General features: G+C 35.0%; 1 protein-coding gene across 2 annotated transcripts in view; it reads right to left on the reverse strand.

Annotated features, from left to right (window-relative positions):
- Ntl (Neurotransmitter transporter-like) overlaps positions 1 to 23,594 on the reverse strand; it is a 115,799-nt gene extending 92,205 nt beyond the window's left edge. The window contains exon 1 of one of the 2 annotated variants that reach the window (XM_069842513.1): positions 23,438 to 23,594. In XM_069842513.1, the coding sequence (XP_069698614.1) occupies positions 23,438 to 23,461 (24 nt within the window). In that variant the 5' untranslated portion in view covers positions 23,462 to 23,594. Of the gene's footprint in view, positions 1 to 2,448; positions 2,530 to 23,437 lie in introns of those variants that run through there. The other variant, XM_069842512.1, reaches the window with a different exon arrangement.
- Between the last annotated feature and the right edge of the window lie 565 nt (positions 23,595 to 24,159).

A 24,159-nucleotide genomic window follows, 5' to 3' on the forward strand; every position in this document is an offset into this window, starting at 1 on the left:
GTCAGCTGTAGGCTAAAATCTCTATCGTTGGGATATTTTAACCCTTGTAGGGATTGAGGGATATTTTTTTTTTATAAAAATGTCGAAAATGTAGGGATTTTCTTATCTTTTTGTTAATATTCACAACAATCGCCATATTGTATTCTAACTAATTTCCCACTTTTATAGTTTCAAGAATCTGAAATATTTGTCGACCTGTACTTCCACAAAGAATCTATGATCACGTCAGCCATAGTCACATGTAACACATGCTCTCTAATATCACAAAGGGATTTACCTCTTGTTCTTAGAACTTTAGACATAATTGAAGAGGTGGATTATAAACTGGCCTAAGTACAAACGACAAGCATGAGAAAAATTACAAAAAAACTGATAAAATAAATTTGACGTCCTTAGATCCGTTTGAAAAAAAAACATATGCAGACACTAAGATAACCCTTAGGAGAGTCTGCTAAATAAACTTACATAATTATAAGTATACTAGTGGCTTGTGCAGCAAATGCTGCTGCAAACTAAGTTCGTTAGACGTTCAAATAAAAATGTTTCAGATTTATTTTCAATGAAGAATACTTGTCTTTTTGACAGATACTTATTTGCTTCCATAATAATGAAACATACTCCCTCTGAATGGATTTTTTTAGGCCAAATACTTTTTCTTGAACCTATCCAACTTTAGTTTTTGAGTTTCAACGCGAAAACGCAAATATCAATGTCAGGGCGATAGCAGTAGCTATTTCAGGTCATTGTGGATTGTAGGCGAAAGTTAAAAAAATGTCAGGTTTGCTAAGCTTTCGAACAATAGAATTTTCGTATAGCTGCTGCATGTAGAACTTGAAATGTAGAGCGTAAAATCATTTTATCCTACTAAGAGATCTTGCTGAAATGATCTGGAGACTACAAAATTTTCTAGGCCTCTTATTTTATCAGTAAGTAATACCTTTTGATCTTTCCTTAGGAACTGTAATTTTTGCGCTCTGACGAGCCAATACTGAAGGAAATGACACATATCAATATCTACACTACACCGCCATTACTTACTTACTTACTTACTGGCTTTTAAGGAACCCGGAGGTTCATTGCCGCCCTCACATTGGTCCCTATCCTGAGCTACACCGCCATTAAAAAGACCCAACCCCACTGGGTTAATAAGTATAAAAATATTTGATTTTTAATAACAATATTATTATCTTAAGTTTTGTAGTTATATATAGCAGTCACTCAGTAAATTATAGAAATGAAGATCTAAATTAAGATATTCTCTACATTTACTTACATAACCTCAAAGTTATTTAGCGTCTGAATGATATGAAGGTGATAATGCCGGTGAAATGAGTCCGGGGTCCAGCACCAAAAGTTACTCAGCATTTGCTCGTATTGGGTTGAGGGAAAACCCCGGAAAAACCTCAACCAGGTAATTTGCCCCGACCGGGATTCGACCCGGGCCACCTGGTTTCGCGGCCAGACGCGCTGACCGTTACTCCACAGGTATGGACTTTTGATCTCTATGTTTTGTGTATTAACATCTATATATTAACTTACGTCTTCCCCTCTCTGTGGTTGTGAATTCTATTTCTTCTCCCATATTTCAAATACTCCACGATAATTGAGTGGGTCAGTGTCAGAGTTGCCTAAAACACAGTTTTTCTAGCAGCAGATTTCTGCATAAAATGACTGCAAATTATCATTTATATTTGTGCCAAAGTAGATGTACTAGATAAATATTATATTAGAGTAAATGAGAAATAATTTCCAATTGAGAGCATATAGTTTTAAGAAACGAGGTCTGAGTTTAAAGTTCAGTAACTTTTTTGAGTGTAATTGTGACATAGGCAACTCTGGCACTGGGTCACTCAATTTAGACATATACATGTCTAAAATGTATATTTTACTTAAAATAGTGGAAACTATGGAAAACACATTTACTTAGAATTAAAGATACTATATAGTACAGTTGTGGAGACTATGGAAACAACTAACTCTGAATTATATATCAAATTGAAAATCAAAATCTGGTCTATGTTTGTGGCCATTCCTTTACGTGTCACAAGTCCTGATTGTGTGACAAATTATACCATTACGAATCCTTAATATGTGACAAATTGTATCAGTTACTAATTCTTAATTTGTGACGAATTGTTCCCGTTACGAAAAATCTGTGACGAGTTTTCCGGACATCGCTTCCAGAAATAGTGTATAATTCTTCACTGGTACAAGAACTATCTTAGAAACTTCACTCGTGAATGTTCTTTCGTACACTCTTGCACTTCACTTCCACTAAAACGAGAATAATTATTCCTGCTAAGTCAGTGGCTTGACCGGGAAACTATCAGAGGACTCTTATTTGAGTATAATCACCAGAACACTACTCACCGGGGTATTTTGAACTTTGACAATACAGGGCGTACAAGATGAGAGGCGAGTACTGTGTACGGTTCGCTCGTAGCCTACCTTGAGTAGCTCTAGGAGTTCCACGGTCGACATCTCGAGCAGCTTCTGTGCAAGTGTTCGCTTGGGACTCGCTGTACAGCCGTTTTTATACACAAGGACCTACAAGATGCACTAACGATCCTAATTAAATTCGCAGCTTATCTCTCCTAGATGTCACGGCCAGAAAAGAAATAAAAATAAAAACAATATCTGCTTGCAACACGTCGTCCATTTCCGATACGTTAATCAGTTTTAATGTTGGACACGCGATCCCAATGAATCATTGACTTGCGCAACGATATTCTATTAATGAAGATACTGAATTTTTTTCTCTTTTTGTGTAAGAGAATTGGTTCATATTACGAAAACATTAACATAAGTAAATTCAACGTTTAAGTTTTATGACTTGCTACGAAAATAAAAGTTTTTCATAATTTAAGATTGATTTGACCGTCTTCGTTTCTATCTTCGACAACTTCTAATAATTCTTCTGTTAGGGAAAAGGAACTGGCCACCCTATCCCATTATCTCCTAGTCTAGTTGCCTCATAAATGGTGCAATATTGGTGTCACTTGTGAGGTTCAGATCTGTCTTCTGACAGTTGACTAAACAAACAACTTGTAAAAACGGACTTTCTTCATGGCATCTTCCACGATCTATTCTTAAGCGTAAAAAATAAAAACTAAACAATTTTCTTGTATGCGTTATACTTTATCATCCGGATCTTGATTTAAAGAAATCTCTTTTCCATCATCATCACATCATCATTATTATTATTATTATTATTATTATTATTATTATTATTATTTATCTCCTACTTTATCGGTTTGGGAACTGTATTCCCGTTCCCATTTCAGAAGTAACGCCATCTTTCATTAAAGTGACCATAATATACAGGGTGATTCACGTGGATTTACCGTCCTCTACGGATCTTATTTCCGAAGACATTCCGAGCAAAAAATGTCATACAAACATTTGAAGACCTCCCTCAAAGAAGGCTGTATATCATATGCAAAAGCCGTTCATATACAACCTTCTTTGAGGGAGGTCTTCATTTGTCCTAATCTCAATATTTTCAGAATTACACTAATTTGATTTTCTTTATAAAATATAATTATTTTTTAGTTTTAAGAGTAAAAGAATATTACAGATAAAGAAGGAACTATTAAGGAGTATCATTTCTTTAATTAGCTAGTATTCTGATCTAAAAATGTGCTGTGAAGTCCATAGTTGCTTTGTACAGAATTTTTCTTAGATTTTTAACTAAAAAATTACATTTTCTTACGCATTTATCACAACATTTGTTACAAATCACGCCACTCTTATACATTTTTTAAAAATGTACATTAGGATGCATAATTAAACTGTAAAGCATCAAGTTCCTAAAGTCGTATGATTTGTAACAATTTTTTTATAATTGAGTAAAAATAATGACATTCTTAGTTAACAATTGAAAAATAAAATCTGTACAAAGCAATTAACAACACAATTTTAGCTTCAGAACACACGCTAATTAAAAAAATGACACTATAGTTCATTCTCTATTTGTAATATTTTTTACCCGTCATCACCTTTACTTTTTAACTTCGCTCTAGAATATGCCATTAGGAAAATTCAGGATAACAGGCAGGGTTTGGAATTGAACGGGTTACATCAGCTTCTTGTCTATGCAGATGACGTGAATATGGTAGGAGAAAATACACAAACGATTAGGGAAAACACGGAAATTTTACTTGAAGCAAGTAAAGCGATCGGTTTGGAAGTAAATCCCGAAAAGACAAAGTATATGATTATGTCTCGTGATCAGAATATTGTACGAAATGGAAATATAAAAATTGGAGATTTATCTTTCGAAGAGGTGGAAAAATTCAAATATCTTGGAGCAACAGTAACAAATATTAATGACACTCGGGAGGAAATTAAACGCAGAATAAATATGGGAAATGCGTGTTATTATTCGGTTGAGAAGCTCTTATCATCCAGTTTGCTGTCCAAAAATCTGAAAGTTAGAATTTATAAAACAGTTATATTATCTGTTCTTCTGTATGGTTGTGAAACTTGGACTCTCACTCTGAGAGAGGAACATAGGTTAAGGGTGTTTGAGAATAAGGTTCTTAGGAAAATATTTGGGGCTAAGCGGGATGAAGTTACAGGAGAATGGAGAAAGTTACACAACACAGAACTGCACGCATTGTATTCTTCACCTGACATAATTAGGAACATAAAATCGAGACGTTTGAGATGGGCAGGGCATGTAGCACGTATGGGCGAATCCAGAAATGCATATAGAGTGTTAGTTGGGAGACCGGAGGGAAAAAGACCTTTGGAGAGGCCGAGACGTAGATGGGAGGATAATATTAAAATGGATTTGAGGGAGGTGGGGTGTGATGATAGAGACTGGATTAATCTTGCTCAGGATAGGGACCGATGGCGGGCTTATATGAGGGCGGCAATGAACCTTCGGGTTCCTTAAAAGCCATTTGTAAGTAAGTAAGTAAGTAAGTAAAACTAAAGAAAAAAGGTATTTTACTAACACTTTTAAATTAATGTAACTTTGAAAATACTGCGATTAGGACAAATGTTTATATGACATTTTTTGCTCAGAATGTCTTCGGAAATAAGCTCCGGTATATCCTCGTAAATCACCCTGTATACTGATTTTACCAGTACAGTGCTAGTTTTTCGGATATTGTGTTGGTTAGCCTTGATACGTAACCAGTATAAGTTTAGTTAGGAGTAAAGCATGAAAATTATTCTGTTTTCAAAGAACAAGTGGTAGAATTTTATGACACGACATTCAATATCTAAAGGAACGGGAAGGATCTAATAAGCACACTGAAAAATTCAATTAGGTTTTGTTAAGTATTGAACCCGCCCATTAAAACATTCAAGTTTGCAGTGATTACATTTTTCAGGATTTTTCTGAAATCAAATTAATAGAAGATGAACTGATTAATGAAACCTGCTTTGTCTTGAGCTATACAACAGATGACAAAATTACTCACTGGAGATAAATTCTGCACCAATATCGAACAGATGGATTAAAACATTCAAAGCCTTCAGCGAAAATAACGTTTCATACCAAAATATTGGCAAACTGGAAGAATATTTTCTCTGTTTACTAGGGACCAAGTTATGGTTAATTGTAATTGTATATTTTATTAATTAATTTAACCCATAGCTTCGGATTCTATACCAGACAGCGGAGGTTTCAATACCTACAGAGAATTTAGTTACATTATCTGCCGACAGGAGACAGAGGGACAAGTGGTAACCTCATCGCCTCTAACACCACTTAGTCTTTAACGTGCCTAAAAACCCTGGCAGGGGATACACGGCTTGAAGTCCCTCCCGGAGGACTTGCGCTCCGGATTTTTGTGTCCTTAAAATTCCATCGACCCCAGCCGGATTTCATCCCGCAACCCTTGGGTTAAGGAGAGTGCTTAACCCCTAGACCACTCGGCGCGATTTCAATAAAATTGTATGATGCATAAAATATTCAGAAAAAGAAAGAGTATCGGTATTAAGTTTAAAAAAATGCGTGTCTTGCCTGTTAATAATTTATTTACTACTTCCATATGTTACATTGTAGAAACATTCTTCCCGAATAGAAAAATAATAAGTTTAATATGAAAATCTCACGAATCTTCTACATGAGAAATTCTGGACAAAGAAAAGAATTTGAATAATAATAATATAAAATATTTTCAAGTAATATATATATATATATATATATATATTCGGGATTCTACAGCTATTGCCGTCTCCCTGTGCCAATCCTCCAAAGCCTTCTGTCTTGTGCGTCTTCAGTCCTCAACCCCCTCTTGTGCATGACCTCCATTACTTCGTTGTCCCAAGTTCTTTTTGGTCTACCTCTTCCTCTTCTTCCTGGAGGTTTCCACTGATAAATTTGTTTAGGCCCTCTATCTTCGCCCATTCTCATCAGATGACCAAACCACTTCAAACTCTTATTTTCTATTTAACACTGTCTGTTCAGCATCCATTCTATGCCTAATTTCTTAATTTTTAATGTGGTCCAAGCGGGAGACTCTAGCACTTCGTCTCAAATAATCCATTTCTACGGCCAAAATTCTTTTTCTGTAATATGCATTCGTTACCCATATTTCACTTACTTACTTACTTACAAATGGCTTTTAAGGAACCCGAAGGTTCATTGCCGCCCTCACATAAGCCCGCCAGCGTTCCATAGTTTAATACAGGTTCAACTAACATTTTGCCAATATACAGTATTTTTTGGTATCTTTCCAAAGATGTTTAACCCACCATATAGAATTTAAACATGTTATAATTTTTTTTACTTTGTTCAATTCGGTTTTTTATTTCCTCTTCGCCAATACCTTCTGCTTTAGTTATAATTGTACCTAGGTATTTTGCCTGGTTAACTTGTTTAATTTCAATTTCATCATCTATAAAATATTATCACTACTTTTGGTATTAGGGGCCAAATATTCTGTCTTCTTATAATTTATAGAAAGACCCCAGGGTTCATAAATTTTGTTTAATCTCTTGACCAAGATAATTTGTATAAACAAAAGCTGCCCTAAATAAGGGTTCGATAGATCGGCCTACTAATCAATTCATAAAGAATAATAAGTAAACAAAACAATTTTGTGACACTTGGAAAGAAAAAGAAAAAACATTAAGATAAGAAAACGTAGCAAATCATTTACAATAAAAATTTTGTTGGGTACAAATGATTACTAATTATAGCTAAGGATGATTTTAACACGTGAGATCCTATGGCATCAATCATTGCATCAGAAATTTTATACTGTTTAAGTTGATTTAAAGTTTCACGTGGGATCGTGCCACGGGCACCGAACATGAGCCCAAAAACTGTCCAACTGTCTAAATCAAAAAGATCTTGGGCAATCACTACTTGATCGTCTGCAAATTGTAAATTTAATAGGAATTTATATTCTATTTTTTATTGTTATTTTATTTTTATCTTTATTTTTAACTAATAACAGTGGAAAATAAAAAAATTGTGTGTAACATACTTGAAATATGATTATGCAATGGAAATTCCAATAGAACTAATAAAAAACTGTAGGATCAATTCCGTCTAATTAAAACTAAGACCAAATTCTTAGATCTCTGTTGAAAGAGGCAATAGTGACTGGCATCAAAACAGAAAAATATGTGCTCTACCTGGAGATTTTACATTTGTTTATCCAGCCTCCATTTTAGAAACACCTGAGAGAGTAGGAAGCAGCATCAAGCAAGCAGACGGGGCGTCACGTCGACCCTCCCTACTGTTTCTGTTGTGCTTAAAATTGCTTTGCTTCGTGGGATTTCGCAACTGTCGCAACCCACTCAATGGACTGCATTGTCCGTAATTTGTCCTCGAAATCTGTGGAATCAAAGCCTGGAACTTTCCACTACTTTGAATATAGATTGAATGAAACAACAGACGAGTTGTTATCCTATCTTGGAGCCTCGCTTGTTTTAGCAATGCTGTACCAATATCAGTCGCTACTATTACGCAACTCGAATAAAAATGAGTAGATATAAAATTTAGACTATAATAACAAGGAAAAGGATTGATTAGTCTGAAACACTTCAGATTTGATTTGAATGATTTCATGGAAATAATTACAAGTTTTCAGCGTCACAGACAACGAAAAAGGTTTTGAAATTTCTATCCGCAACCAAGAGACAACTAAATACTAGGGAAGGGCCATCATTAAGAGATGATGTATAAAATGTGTATAATAATAATAATAATAATAATAATAATAATAATAATAATAATAATAATAATACTTACTTACTTACAAAAGGCTTTTAAGGAACCCGAAGGTTCATTGCCGCCCTCACATAAGCCCGCCATAGGTCCCTATCCTGTGCAAGATTAATCCATTCTCTATCATCATATCCCACCTCCCTCAAATCCATTTTAATATTATCCTCCCATCTACGTCTCGGCCTCCCCAAAGGTCTTTTTCCCTCCGGTCTCCCGACTAACACTCTATATGCATTCCTGGATTCGCCCATACGTGCTACATGCCCTGTCCATCTCAAACGTCTGAATTTAATGTTCCTAATTATGTCAGGTGAAGAATACAATGCGTGCAGTTCTGTGTTGTGTAACTTTCTCCATTCTCCTGTAACTTCATCCCTCTTAGCCCCAAATATTTTCCTAAGCGCCTTATTCTCAAACATCCTTAACGTATGTTCCTCTCTCAGAGTGAGAGTCCAAGTTTCACAACCATACAGAACAACAACAATAATAATTATAATAATAATAATAATAATAATAATAATAATACTTACTTACAAAAGGCTTTTAAGGAACCCGAAGGTTCATTGCCGCCCTCACATAAGCCCGCCATCGGTCCCTACCCTGTGCAAGATTAATCCAGTCCCTATCATCATATCCCACCTCCCTCAAATCCATTTTAATATTATCCTCCCATCTACATCTCGGCCTCCCCAAAGGTCTTTTTCCCTCCGGTCTCCCGACTAACACTCTATATGCATTCCTGGATTCGCCCATACGTGCTACATGCCCTGCCCATCTCAAACGTCTGGATTTAATGTTCCTAATTATGTCAGGTGAAGAATACAATGCGTGCAGTTCTGCTTTGTGTAACTTTCTCCATTCTCCTGTAACTTCATCCCTCTTAGCCCCAAATATTTTCCTAAGCGCCTTATTCTCAAACACCCTTAACCTATGTTCCTCTCTCAGAGTGAGAGTCCAAGTTTCACAACCATACAGAACAACAACAACAACAACAACAATAATAATAATAATAATAATAATAATAATAATAATAATAATAATAATAATAAAAGGTAAAGGTATCCCCGTAACATACCATGAAGGCACTTGGGGGGCATGGGGGTAGAGCCCCATGCTTTCCATGACCTCGGCACTAGAATGAGGTGGTGTGGTAGGCACCACGCTCTGACCGCCTTTTACCCCCGGGAAAGACCCGGTACTCAATTTTATAGGAGGCTGAGTGAACCTCGGGGCCGTTCTGAAAGTTTGGCAACGAGAAAAAATCCTGTCACCACCTGGGATCGAACCCCGGACCTTCCAGTCCGTACCCAGCTGCTCTACCAACTGAGCTACCCGGCCGCCCAATAATAATAATAATAATAATAATAATAATAATAATAATAATAATAATAATAATAATAATAATAACAATAATAATAATCCGTGGCACTACTGCCCGTGGAGGGCCTAGACCGCCCCAGTGGGCTGATGACCTCACGCCCACAAGCGGAAGCAGAGGTGGACGATCATCCAACCAGAATGGAGGTATCGTGTGGTTAGCACGATGATCCCCCCAGCCGTTATAGCTGGCATTCGCAACCGGATTTCGCTACCTAACGTAGCTCCCCAAGTGCATCACGATGCTGGGTGGGCACCGGTCCCATACACTGGCCGAAATTTCATGAGAAAATTTCTTCCCCCATGAGGACTAGAACCAGCCCGCATTCCGTAACGCGAGTCCTAGGCAGGATGCCTTAGACCACGACGCCACGGCGCGGGACAAAATGTGTATAATTTGATGAAAATAAACATACATATATACTGTATAATACTACAACATCCATAAATATTTATACATATGGTAGGTAGGATAAAGGATGGTAATGTTGTGATACTAATAATATTATGATAGTAGTTTTTGATAATTTTTTACAATTTTACTGAGCGAGAGAAGGACCGGTTTTGTGCAGAAACTTGTCCACGAACATTCCCTTAATACGTTGACGCAAAAAACCGATCTTCCTCTCGCTCAGTAAAATTGTAAAAAAAAAAAAAATCCTCAAAAAGAACTACCATAATATTATTAGTATCACAAAATTACTAACCATGCATGTATTTAAACAACTGTTTACTTTATTGTGTTACTAGCCGTACCCGTGCGCTCCGCTGCACCCGTTAAAAATAAATATAAAGTAATTACATAATTAAAATAGGTCATTTGATCCAGGGAACATTCGTGTTTGATAGAAGGATAAATCGTTTATTATGTTACTTAATTTAAATTGTATTAAAAAAATTAAAATGCGATCATTTTGATCCAGAGACACTCATTTGGTCATAAAAATTATTTTAGGAAATACAGGAAACGAATGTACAGAATAGCCTATCAAGTTTTCTTGCATAAGAAGCTATTTTAATCTTACCTGTCCTGGAATCACTCAGAAGTTACTGTAATAACATTATAGCATTATGTCCATCTAGAAAAACTACACTTTCCAATGGTGAATTAATAATTAATTATACAAATCTGTTAATTTAGCTTCCGATATTACTTCATACAAACACAGAAACATTCTCTGTAGGCTATCTTTCATAGCTTTCGATTGTTGTTGTCCAAGGCCCCTTATAGATGAAGTCATTTGTTTTTTATTTCATTACACCGTCTTAGATGGCGTTGTTATTGTAATTTTGAAACTCATTTATCTCATTAAATATCAGTCCTATCAAAATTTTGCAAAGAGTAAAACTTATCGGAAATCATTTTTAAAGAAACTTTCGTTATGCAACATATTTCACTAAAATCAATAATAAGCAAGATATTTCGATTTATTTAATTCAAGCCCCCTTATAACCCCCCTTTTAAATAAAATATTTTGAATGCCATATAGCCTTAATTCTAAGTCACAACGAACTTAATTTATATTCCAATTTTCATATAAATCGGTTCAGCCATTATCGCGTGAAAAGGTAACAAACATCCAGACAGACAGACATACAAACAAAAATTTCAAAAAAGCGATTTTGAGTTTCAGAGCGATTAATTATACATGTTAGGACCAATTATTTTTGGAAAATCGAAAATTACCAGAAAAATTTCGGCTACAGATTTATTATTAGTATAGATTTGATAGCCGTACCAACCAGGATTTAATAATCGCCTTCTAATCAATTCTAAATGAATATTTATATTTAATTCAATTTGTTTCTTTAATATAAACCTTAGTTAGGTAGGCTATCATTGGAAAATGTATTGGAATTGCAACAAACAATTTAGGCTACGAGACAAATTACATTTTATAAAGAATATAAATGATGATTAATTATGCTAATCGATGACGTCAGTGCAGTGGAGGATACCATGTCCAGGGTGCTTTCAGGAATTTTAATTTTCGGAAGACTGCTAAGGACTCCCGTGGGATTGTGCCTCTAGCCCCAATCATAATTCCTATTACGTCCCATGTCTTGATGTTATATTTGGTCTCCAAATCGCTGCAGCATGGGAGATCAATTGCCCGTTTTTCTTTGCAGACTTCTCTAGGTTGTTCCTCGCTGTTCTCAAAACGGACTGTGGGATAGAGAATGAGTCCACAATTTTTTTTTCGGACTATAACAATGATATCTGCTCTTCGAGTTGATCCGTCAGCGGAAAGGCACCCAATTTCCTCGTACACCTCATACTTATCAGCCCGGAGAAGTTCATTGGCAATCATGGAGTGAATTTTGTTATGACGGTCAATTCTCAGTAATTCTCCCTTCCGGCAAAAACCCAGTACATGAGCTAAGGTTTCTTGCTCATTGCATCTTCTGCAATGGGCAGTACCAAGGCTTCTGCCTGGGAGGGTTCTGACTGGAATAACGTTGCAGCTCATTTTGATCGCTTCAGTCCATTGGCTGCAGGAGAGACCTTTCTTGTTGGAAATCCATGCATTACCTTTCTTCCAGTGAGAGTAAAATGTGACACTTTTCACTTTTCAAGGAAGTTCACTCCGTTTTTTAAGCTTAACAGTTGTAAAAACAATTATGAAAATTTGATATTGTTTCTACAGGTAATTATTAGCTATTTTAATATTCTGAATAATGTTTTATAACGTGTAATGCATGTGTAATAAGCATGAAAAGTTTTGTTAATTTATTTTGCAATTCTTTTTTTAATTGATTTTCAGAAAAGTCTGTAATGTATATTAGAAATATTTATTTTTCAGTCACTGACTTTACTGCAATGTTTGTAAGGTACAAAACCTTTACATTACATGTTTTAAAAATCGTATGAACGTTTTCGTTGGACTACGCCAACATCATCAGATACGACATTCACTTTAGCAATATCATTAGTCTCTACGAGTACAATACATATTAAATAGCGTACAGAATAATAAACCGTACTAAAACCAACATTAGGATACAGATGTTATTCTTGTATGACTGCCCTTGTTAGCAAATAGTTAAAAGTACACATGTAAATTACAACATATGTATATGTGTTTGCAAGTCTTCACAAGTAAAATAATCTATAGCCTAATAATAATAAATCTGTAGCCGAAATTTTTCTGGTAATTTTCGATTTTCCAAAAATAAATGGCCCTAACACATATAATTAACCACCCTGAAACCGAAAATCGCTTTTTTTTTAATTATTGTTTGTCTGTCTGTCTGTCTGTCTGTATGTTTGTTTCCTTTTCAAGCGATAATGGCTGAACGAATTTCGATGAAAATTGGAATATAAATTAAGTTCGTTGTAACTTATATTTTAGGCTATATGGCATTCAAAATACATTATTTAGGCTAAAAGGGGGGTTATAAGGAGGCCTGAATTAAATAAATCGAAATATCTCGCTTATTATTGATTTTTGTGAAAAATGTTACATAACAAAAGTTTCTTTAAAATTAATTTGCGATAAATTTTATTCTTTGCGAAATTTTGATAGGACTGATATTTAATGAGATAAATGAGTTTTAAAATTAAAATAACTGCCATCTAAGGCCGTGTAATGAATTAAAAAACAAATGACTTCGTCTATAAGGGGCCTTGGACAGCAACAATCGACAGCTATGAAAGATAGCCTACAGAGAATGTTTCTGTGTTTGTATGAAGTAATATCGGAAGCTAAATTAACCGATTTGTATAATTAATTATTAATTCACCATTGGAAAGTGTAGTTTCTCTAGATGGACATAATACTATAATGTTTTTTTTAGTAGGTTATTTTACGACGCTTTATCAACATCTTAGGTTATTTAGCGTCTGAATGAGTTGAAGGTGATAATGCCGATGAAATGAGTCCGGGGTCCAGCACCGAAAGTTACCCAGCATTTGCTCATATTGGGTTGAGGAAAAACCCCGGAAAAACCTCAACCAGGTAACTTGTCCCTACCGGGAATCGAACCCGGGCCACCTGGTTTCGCGGCCAGACGCGCTGACCGTTACTCCACAGGTGTGGACTACTATAATGTTATTACAGTAACTTCTGATATAATATAATATAATATAATATAATATAATATAATATAATATAATATAATATAATATGTAATATAATTTAAGTTATTTGAAGGGTTCAGAACCATAGTGGGCCAAGCGCCATTTACTGAATACGTAGAAAACAAGGGTTAAAATTAAGTTATTACCATAATTCAATGGAAACCTATAACAAGTAAAATAAAATATACACATTAAATCTAAATGATGTCAAATCTTCATTAAACTATGGTTGCATGTAATAAAAATTAAGAAACATGTTAAAGTAATTGTCATTGCACCAAATGAGTGTCTCTGGACCAAAATGATCGCATTTTAATTATTTGGATGCAATTTAAATTAAGTAACATATTAAACGATTTATCCTTGTATCAAACACGAATGTTCCCTGGATCAAATGTCCTATTTTAATTACGTAATTTCTTTATATTTATTTCTAACGGGTGCAGCGGAGCGCACGGGTACGGCTAGTTTAAGTATAAAAATGGAATGAACTGCATATTGTAAAATGTAAAGATATGCAATTACAGTATTTGAAGTATATTAGTGAATTTGTTTATGTCCGTGTTCTTATTTCTTATTGATGTACGTCTATCCTCTATTCAGATATGTGTGTGCATCGTGGTGTATATCTTGTAGGTTTGCCTTGGGTGCTTGTTCAAAATTAATATGGATGTCTTAATGTCCAACAATATTTTCCATGTTAGGTTGTTTTATGTGGATAAGCATCACCGTCTAATTAAGCATATACGGCTAATAATAATAATAATAATAATAATAATAATAATAATAATAATAATAATAATAATAATAATAATAATAACCATAATAATAATAATAATAATTTAGTATGGTTTATTATTCTGTTATTGTACGAAATAGAAATATAAAAATTGGAGATTTATCCTTCGAAGAGGTGAAAAAATTCAAATATCTTGGAGCAACAGTAACTAATATAAATGACACTCGGGAGGAAATTAAACGCAGAATAAATATGGGAAATGCCTGTTATTATTCGGTTGAGAAGCTCTTATCATCGAGTCTGCTGTCCAAAAATCTGAAAGTTAGAATTTATAAAACAGTTATATTACCGGTTCTGTATGGTTGTGAAACTTGGACTCTCACTCTGAGAGAGGAACATAGGTTAAGGGTATTTGAGAATAAGGTGTTTAGGAAAATATTTGGGGCTAAGCGGAATGAAGTTACAGGAGAATGGAGAAAGTTACACAACGCAGAACTGCACGCATTGTATTCTTCACCTGACATAATTAGGAACATTAAATCCAGACGTTTGAGATGGACAGGGCATGTAGCACGTATGGGCGAATCCAGGAATGCATATAGAGTGTTAGTCGGGAGACCGGAGGGAAAAATACCTTTATGGAGGCCGAGAGGTAGATGGGAAGATAATATTAAAATGGATTTGAGGGAGGTGGGATATGATGATAGAGATTGGATTAATCTTGCACAGGATAGGGACCGATGGCGGGCTTATGTGAGGGCGGCAATGAACCTTCGGGTTCCTTAAAAGCCATTTGTAAGTAAGTAAGTTATTATTCTGTACGGTATTTAATATGTATTGTATTTGTAGAGACTAATGATATTGCTAGAGTGAATGTCGTATCTGATGATGTTGGCATAGTCCAACGAAAACGTTGATACGATTTTTAAAACATGTAATGTATAGGTTTTGTACCTTACAAATATTGCAGTAAAGTCAGTGACTGAAAAATAAATATTTGTAATATAATTTGTTCATTTAGCTTATATAGTAGCTGAGATATAAACAAAATGAATTTCACTAAATTTTTGCTGGCCAAAAATGTACCTCCCCCCCGCCTTAAAAGAATAATATTGCAATTTTTGAACCTCCGAACACGAAAGTACATAAATACTGTCCATATTTGATTAAACTTATCACAAGTCATTTTCAAGTAAAGTTTAGGTTCAGCGTGGAACTGAAGTTTGTCCACTCACACGGGAGTTTCTCTGAATCGTTACGTAACAAGCTCTCCAGTTATCACAGCAGTGTGGATCACGACAGTGGAAACTTCCAGAGCGTCAGTAAACAAACAATTGCTTAGCACAATGCGCAGAGCAAGAGTAGTGGACAAGGTCATGTGACTAGGTCACTCTGTCCGTCCACTGGCAGAGGAACGGATGGATAGATGTAGAGATTAACAAATGGATAGACTTACTTACTTATAGGCTTTTAAGGAACCCGGAGGTTCATTGCCGCCCTCACATAAGCCCGCCATTGATCCCAATCCTCAGCAAGATTAATCCAGTCTCTGCCATCATATCCCACCTCCCTCAAATCCATTTTAATATTATCTTCCCATCTACCTCTCGGCCTCCCCAAAGGTCTTTTTCCCGTCGGCCTCCCAACTAACACTCTATATGCATTTCTGGATTCGCCCATACGTGCTGCATGCCCTGCCCATCTCAAGCGTCTGGATTTAATATTCCTAATTATGTCAGGTGAAGAATACAATGCGTGCAGCTCTGCGTTGTGTAACTTTCTCCATTCTCCTGTAACTTCATCCCTCTTAGCCCCAAATATTTTCCTAAGAACCTTATTCTCAAACACCCTTAATCTCTGTTCCTCTCTCAAAGTGAGAGTCCAAGCTTCACAACTATATAGAACAACCGGTAATATAACTGTTTTATAAATTCTAACTTTCAGATTTTTTGACAGCAGACTGGATGACAAAAGCTTCTCAACCGAATAATAATACGCATTTCCCATATTTATTCTGCGTTTAATTTCCTCCTGAGTGTCATTTATATTTGTTACTGTTGCTCCATGATACTTGAATTTTTCTACCTCTTCGAAGGATAGGCTAAATCTCCAATTTTTATATTTCCATTTCGTGCAATATTCTGGTCACGAGACATTACCATATACTTTGTCTTTTCGGGATTTACTTCCAACCCTATCGCTTTACTTGCTTCAAGTAGAATTTCCGTGTTTTACCTAATCGTTTGTGGATTTTCTCCTAACATATTCACGTCATCCGCATAGACAAGAAGCTGATGTAACCCGTTCAATTCCTAACCCTCTATGTTACCCTGAACTTTCCTAATGACATATTCTAGAGCAAAGTTAAAAAGTAGAGGTGACAATGCATCTCCCTGCAATGGATAGATATATTAGACTAAAATAGATACGTAGATATATAGTTACGAAAAGATTAAAATATAAGACGGATTCGATACATAAAATAAAGATTAGGTGTATACAAGCACAGTCTAGTATATACAGTCACGAAGCTTGAGTTGTTGAGGTTGCTAGGAACAACAGACTGTGCAGGTACTATTTCGCATTGTCTGTAATGAGGCGATAGTAGCGATCCTAGTGGTTAGCAACTATCTATGGATGCATATTTATTACATATTGAGCTTCGTGACTGTATATAGCTACTAGACTGTGTTAGAAGAATGAATCATACAGTATACGTCGATTATCCGTGTTAATGACCGGGAAGAGGTACCGGATAATGCAAAAAACGAATAATACGAAAATGAATTATTTTGTATGTACCATGTACTCGTAGCACATATGCCTATTTGGTGAACAAATACATTTAAATCTATATTAAATTCCATATTTACTTTAATACACACAGTAGGTGTATATCGTTTTACACATAAGATAAATATTCACTTACTTTAAGATTGTAGAAAACAAAAGTAAATTTCTATTAACTTCGAAGCAGCAAAGCCCAGTTCACAACCTACCGTTTTAAGGGGACACTCAACTTAAAAAACGGAGAAAAAGTGTCATAGAAATGAAAAATTAAATTTCTACACTAATTTACGTGACAGAACTAAATCAATACGCAGAATTCTTCCCCTATTCATTGAGAAGTCACAGTCAAATGCTCAAAGCCAAAAAATAAAAAAATGATAATTAAAAGTGACACTTCAATTAATACACTGTTGTAAAGAAAAAAATGAAAAGAAAGAAAGCGCAACATTTCAGTAAGTGGGAAATATTTAACTAATACTGTTTTAACGCACACGAACTGAAAACTTGCAGTTAACACAACTGGAGAGAGATATTCAAGAATTTCAAACGTGCATTTATAAAATCCATTGTTCACTTTTGTTTTCATTTCTCTTTTAATCACTTTTAAGACAGCAAGCAATGAATTTGTTATCAATAGATATCAAGATGGTACTTTACTTTTTTCTAGAGGGCAGTGTATTATCAAAGAATTTCATCTGATGTCACTTGTTATCATTGCTTAGGAACGGCAAAGAGTGACTTTGTAACAATTGAAGATCTGAATTGGCAAACATCCCAAATTCAATATTTACCAAATTTGACATTTTACCTGACATATATTGTGTTTGTCAAAGAAAAAAAGAATATTCCAAGCCCGACTCTAAACTTGTGTTTTTTAATAATACAAACATTTATTTCAACACTATTTTATGGTAAGTCTATATAGTTTTTACGCTCTCCTGAAAAGTTCACTTCAATGGACTTGGGATGTTTGTCAATTCGGGCCTTTAAATTGTTAAATTTAACCCTAATTTATCGTCTTTCACTGCACGAGCATTTAAAGAGAGTGCTACACGCTTATGTCTTAAGAAGTTTTATTTATCACGCACGTAGAGGCTACACACAGATTTTTATTTCTATTTCAATCGATCAATCAATTAATGTCATGAGCAACAGTTCGTTGCAATAGACATAAAATAAAATAATATTTGACATAAAATATAAAAACAGATGAATACAACAATACAAATTAAATACAATACTGGTATGTATGTATGTATTTATTCACACTGCAATGGGTATATACCCGGTGGCAGTGGTAACTAATTACACTCAATAAAGACAATAATAAACACAATTAATAAAAAGTACAATTAATAATACTTACTTACTTACTTACAAATGGCTTTTAAGGAACCCGAAGGTTCATTGCCGCTCTCACATAAGCCCGCCAGCGGTCCCTATCCTGTGCAAGATTAATCCAGTCTCTATCATCATACCCCACCTCCCTCAGATCCATTTTAATATTATCCTCCCATCTACGTCTCGGCCTCCCTAAAGGTCTTTTTCCCTCCGGTCTCCCAACTAACACTCTATATGCATTCCTGGATTCGCCCATACGTGCTACATGCCCTGTCCATCTCAAACGTCTGGATTTAATGTTCCTAATTATGTCAGGTGAAGAATACAATGCGTGCAGTTCTGCGTTGTGTAACTTTCTCCATTCTCCTGTAACTTCATCCCGCTTAGCCCCAAATATTTTCCTTAGCACCTTATTCTCAAACACCCTTAACCTATGTTCCTCTCTCAGAGTGAGAGTCCAAGTTTCACAACCATACAGAAGAACCGGTAATATAACTGTTTTATAAATTCTAACTTTCAGATTTTTCGACAGCAGACTGGATGATAAGAGCTTCTCAACCGAATAATAACACGCATTTCCCATATTTATTCTGCGTTTAATTTCCTCCCGAGTGTCATTTATATTTGTTACTGTTGCTCCAAGATATTTGAATTTTTCCACCTCTTCGAAGGATAAATCTCCAATTACAATTAATAATAATACTCATAATTAATACTAACAATAATTAATAATAATAATAATAATAATAATAATAATAATAATAACAGGGAACATCCTAAATTAAATGAAGCACGATCGGTTAAAATAACATTTAAAGTAAATCTAATTTGTATCTTAAACCTAAGATCGAACTAAAACCCACGAGTATGATATGTTCATATCTGCACAAGTACCTTTCAACACTACACTCATTTCGCTGTCAACTCACTCACTGCACTGGAACTACGACACATTTCACTAATTCTATCCTGATTTCACTAACGCTTCAAAAACATTTCACTGTTCAAATACTATGCACTGCCACTATAAACTATAAAGCTTCACTGACAGGAACACGTTTCACTTACTCAACACACTTCACTGACACAACATACTTCACTGACACAACATAATTCTTCACTGATAGAACACTTCAATAACAAAATATCAATTATGCCCTTTAAATACTGTGTATAATTATCGTCTATTAGTAAAGTTCTTAAGCCTATTTTTAAATACATTTTTGGTTGTTGGTAAAGCCTTTAGTAAGTCTGCAGGTAAAGCATTCCAGTCCCTGATAGTACGATTGAGAAAAGAAAACTTTCCAGTGTCCGTCCTCTGTCTTCTTTCCCTCAATTTATAAGAGTGGTCGTTCCTTGAAGAGTAATTTGGCGGCTGCAACCTATTTTTTATTTCTCTCCAGGCAGGCTCACCTCTGTATGTTTTGAACAGTGCGCATAATCGAATTCGCGTTCTCCTGTCCGTGAGTGTGTCCCATTTTAATGGTGAATTTTTCCGACAATACTTGAGAGCCCGTTTTTTAATCTTTTCCAGTGTCTTAATATGTTCTAGTCTGTAAGGATCCCAACATGCAGCACCATATTCCATTACTGGACGTACTAGTGATTTATATGCAATCTCTTTGGATTAATCAGAACCTTTTCTTAGTACCCTCATCACAAAGTGTAACGCTCTCCATGCTTTTCCCGCTGTGTCTGTAACGTGTTCCCCCCACCCAAGATCGCTGCTAAATGTTATTCCTAGGTATTTACATTTGTTAACTTCCGGAATGGTTTCACCCCCTAACGTATACGATGCGATTATTTTATTTCTTTTCCTTGTAAAGCTGATGGCTTTGCTCTTTAGAGAATTTATTTTCATTTTGTTGGCTATAGCCCAATCGTTTATTCTATTGAGGTCATTCTGAAGAAGAGTAGTATCTTCATAACTTTTTATTTCCCTGTATACCATACAATCATCCGCGAATAAGCGAACCCTAGACAAGATATTAACTGGCAGATCATTTACAAAAGCCAGGAATAGAAGAGGCCCCAAGATACTCCTCTGTGGGACTCCGGAAGTAATTTCAATTGGGTTCGATAATTCCTCCCCGACCCGTACTCTCTGAGTGCGACAAGTTAAAAATTCCTTGATCCACTGGAGTACTCTTGAGTCAATCCCCGTTGATTGTAGTTTAACCAACAATATATCGTGTGGGACTACATCTAATGCGCGTGAAAAGTCAATAATCACTGCATCTACTTGACTACTGGTAATAGTAATAATAATAATAATAATAATAATAATAATAATAATAATCGTAATAATGAAGAGAAATGCAGCTTATAAATTTAGAATACATTTACAGTGGAGTCAAGAAATTCACTAAGACTATAGAATGGATGGTTGATTAACCAGTTATACAAAACAGATTTAAATTGTATATAACTTGCATCATGTGCCTTTTGGGGTAACTTATTAAACACTGTTATAGCAATAGAATTGAACCATTTTTTGGACTTACTTAATCAAAGTCTAGGTTCTGAAAGACAATAATTGTACCTTGTATTATAGTGGTGAACTTCTGTTTTAGGGTGATAAGTATTAAGGTTTTTCTTAATTTTCATTAGACATTGGAATATAATATAAACTAGTGGCTTGTGCAACAAATGCTGCAAACTAAGCTCATTAGACGTTCAAATAAAAATTTTCCAGATTTATTTTCAATGAAGAATACCAGACATTTTGAAAGTTATTTCCTTCCATGATAATGAAACATACTTTTTCTGAATAGTTTTTTTTTACCAAATACCTTTTCTTGAACCTATCCACCTTAGTTTTTGAGTTTCAACGCGAAAACACAAGTAACAATGTCAGGACGATCAGTGGGTTTTTCATATGGGAGTAAAGCAATAACTATTTCAGGTTATTATGGATTGTAGGTGAAAGTTAAAAAAAGTCAGGTTTGCTATGTTTTCGAACAATAGACATAGCATCTTGGTATTGCTGCTGCATGTACAGCTTGAAATGTAGAGGGTAAACTCAGTTTATCCTGCCAAGAGATCTTGCTGAAATAATCGGGAGACTGCAACATTTTGTAGGTTTCTTATTTTATCAGTAAGTAATATCTTTTGACCTTTCCTTAGGAACTGTAATTTTTGCACTCTCTCGAGCTAATACTGAAGGCAATGACACGTATCAATATCTACACTACACCGCCATTACTTACTTACTTACTTACTTACTGGCTTTTAAGGAACCCGGAGGTTCATTGCCGCCCTCACATAAGCCCGCCATTGGTCCCTATCCTGAGCTACACCGCCATTAAGTATATGAAAAAGACCCAACCCCACTGGTTTAATAAGTGTAAAAATATTTGATTTTTAATAACAATATTACTATCTTACTTAAGTTTTGTAGTTATATATAGCAGTCACTCAGTAAATTATAGAAATGAAGATCTAAATTAAGATATTCTCTACATTTACTTACATAACCTCAAAACGTTTCACTTTCATGTCATCAATATAGCATCAATATTATGTACAATTAATGAAGAATAGACGCATCATGATATTAACTATAATAATATTTAATTTCTAATGGTAACAAAGTCATCAAACTACCTCAAGTTTCGTAGATTTGAATATCCAATACACAGCAGTACTCAGAAAATTATACACTGCAGAATCAGTTTTTAATAACAAATTGAATTGAGCTCTAAATATGTCGGCAATCCTGCAGGTCATGGCCTTCGTGTAATAGCCTATTGTTTATTGTAGTGTGTGTTTTTTCTGAAATTCAATCAAGTCGGCCGTGATTTAATAAAATTAGTTCTCAAAACTGACAACAGATGGATTTTGGAAAATAGGAAAATTATGTAGGAAAATTGACATTTCACTGAAAACTACTATTTTTCTGAAAAACTTTGGGTTCCAAGCTTCAAAATGAGGGGCCATTTATTAAAATCCGTTCAGCCGTTTACCCGTAATTTCCATTACCAGTTCAAATTATATATATAGTTTTTTTTTTTTTTTTTTTTTTTTTTAGAATGAGATCTTGGATATGCTACTGCTATTTCCTCAAATATAAATACCATATAATAATATACTATTGAAAAAGGCGTAATAAAAATTTATGAGGTAGAATTTTGGTATTAAAGGTTTTAAATGTCTTAATAAGTAAATTACTGTTGATAGCTGAATACTTAACAAATTAATATGTTCATCCCAAGCTAGTTTAGAATCCAATACAAGTCCTAATTTTACCTGTGACAGAGCTTCGGCGGTTGATGTATTTTTCAATGAAAATATATTTTTACTTTTATTTAAATTTAGACTGAAACCATTCACCCGAAACCAGTTTACTGCAGTATTATATGATTTTTTCATTGCTGAATTTAAAAATTTTATATCAGTATGTGATATGAATAAAGAGTTGTGTCATCTGCAAATAATACAGATTCACAACTAACATTTTCTGGAAGATCATTCACCATAATCAATAATAGGAGTGGTCCCAAAATAGAGCCTTGCGGAACTCCACATGCAAGTAGTGGTATTTATCTAAATTACATAATCTTTATTTGACATGCCAGTCAACGAACACACAAATTGAACCCTCGTGAAGAGAGGTTAATACGACATCGGACCCCACCTTATTAGACAAAAAGGACATCCAAACGACAATGAATAATCATTCCTGCTGTAACCGAATATCGTCGAACCAATGTTCATACTACATAGCCCCATCTATAATATTTACAGCCACCTGCACAAATTCGCTCAAATATTTAAAACGACAACAAAACATTAACGAAAACATCAAAATAAATACCAAACACCCAGACTGAAATTCCTAGTGGGTTCTAGCTTCCTGCTCTACCTCCGCATAAAATAATAACAAATTGCACTGGTCAGTTATGCACTCACGTACCTCCTCGAGCTCCTTCAAGTTCATGACGTCACAGAATCTCTGCAGCCCACAAATGATGACGATCTGCCAGATATCTTTATTGATATGTACGTTCCTTAGCGTGGCAGCGTCATTAATATCTGGTCAGACGTCAAACTGGTGTCCAATCCTCGGAGAGGCCCACAGAACGCGCGCGTGGGGGAGTTCGCGTTATACAATTGTCATTACACATTGAGAGCCTAGTTCACATGCGAGCGGGCAAGTGTTAATTAAGCGTTAGCTTCCCTGTCAATAGATGTTATTCATCTGCTTTGCATATGAATACAGTGCGCGTGCGAGGTTACGAATACAATCTTCACATCTGTATAAATAAACGACTTTGCGTGATTCGTATTGTAGCCATATAAAATAACTATCATTTATCCAAGCCAAGGACCGCACTACACCAAAACAACATGACGTCACTGACCGATCTGCGATTTATTGAAGGCCAAAACCGTGATACACTATAAAATACAGTCCCGTAAATATTTCATGTACCTAGGGCTCGGAAATTGACCTATAAATCACAGAAAAAGGACCTGTAAAATGATCTGTAAATTTCTGAAAATATACCATCAAAATTAAATAGAAATGTCAAAGATTTTTAATAATAATAATAATAATAATAATAATAATAATAATAATAATAATAATAATAATAATAATATTGAATGTCTCCGAAATCACGACAGATATTCCCA

The sequence above is a fragment of the Periplaneta americana genome, chromosome 12 (assembly GCF_040183065.1).
Source record: "Periplaneta americana isolate PAMFEO1 chromosome 12, P.americana_PAMFEO1_priV1, whole genome shotgun sequence".
Lineage (NCBI taxonomy): Eukaryota > Metazoa > Arthropoda > Insecta > Blattodea > Blattidae > Periplaneta > Periplaneta americana.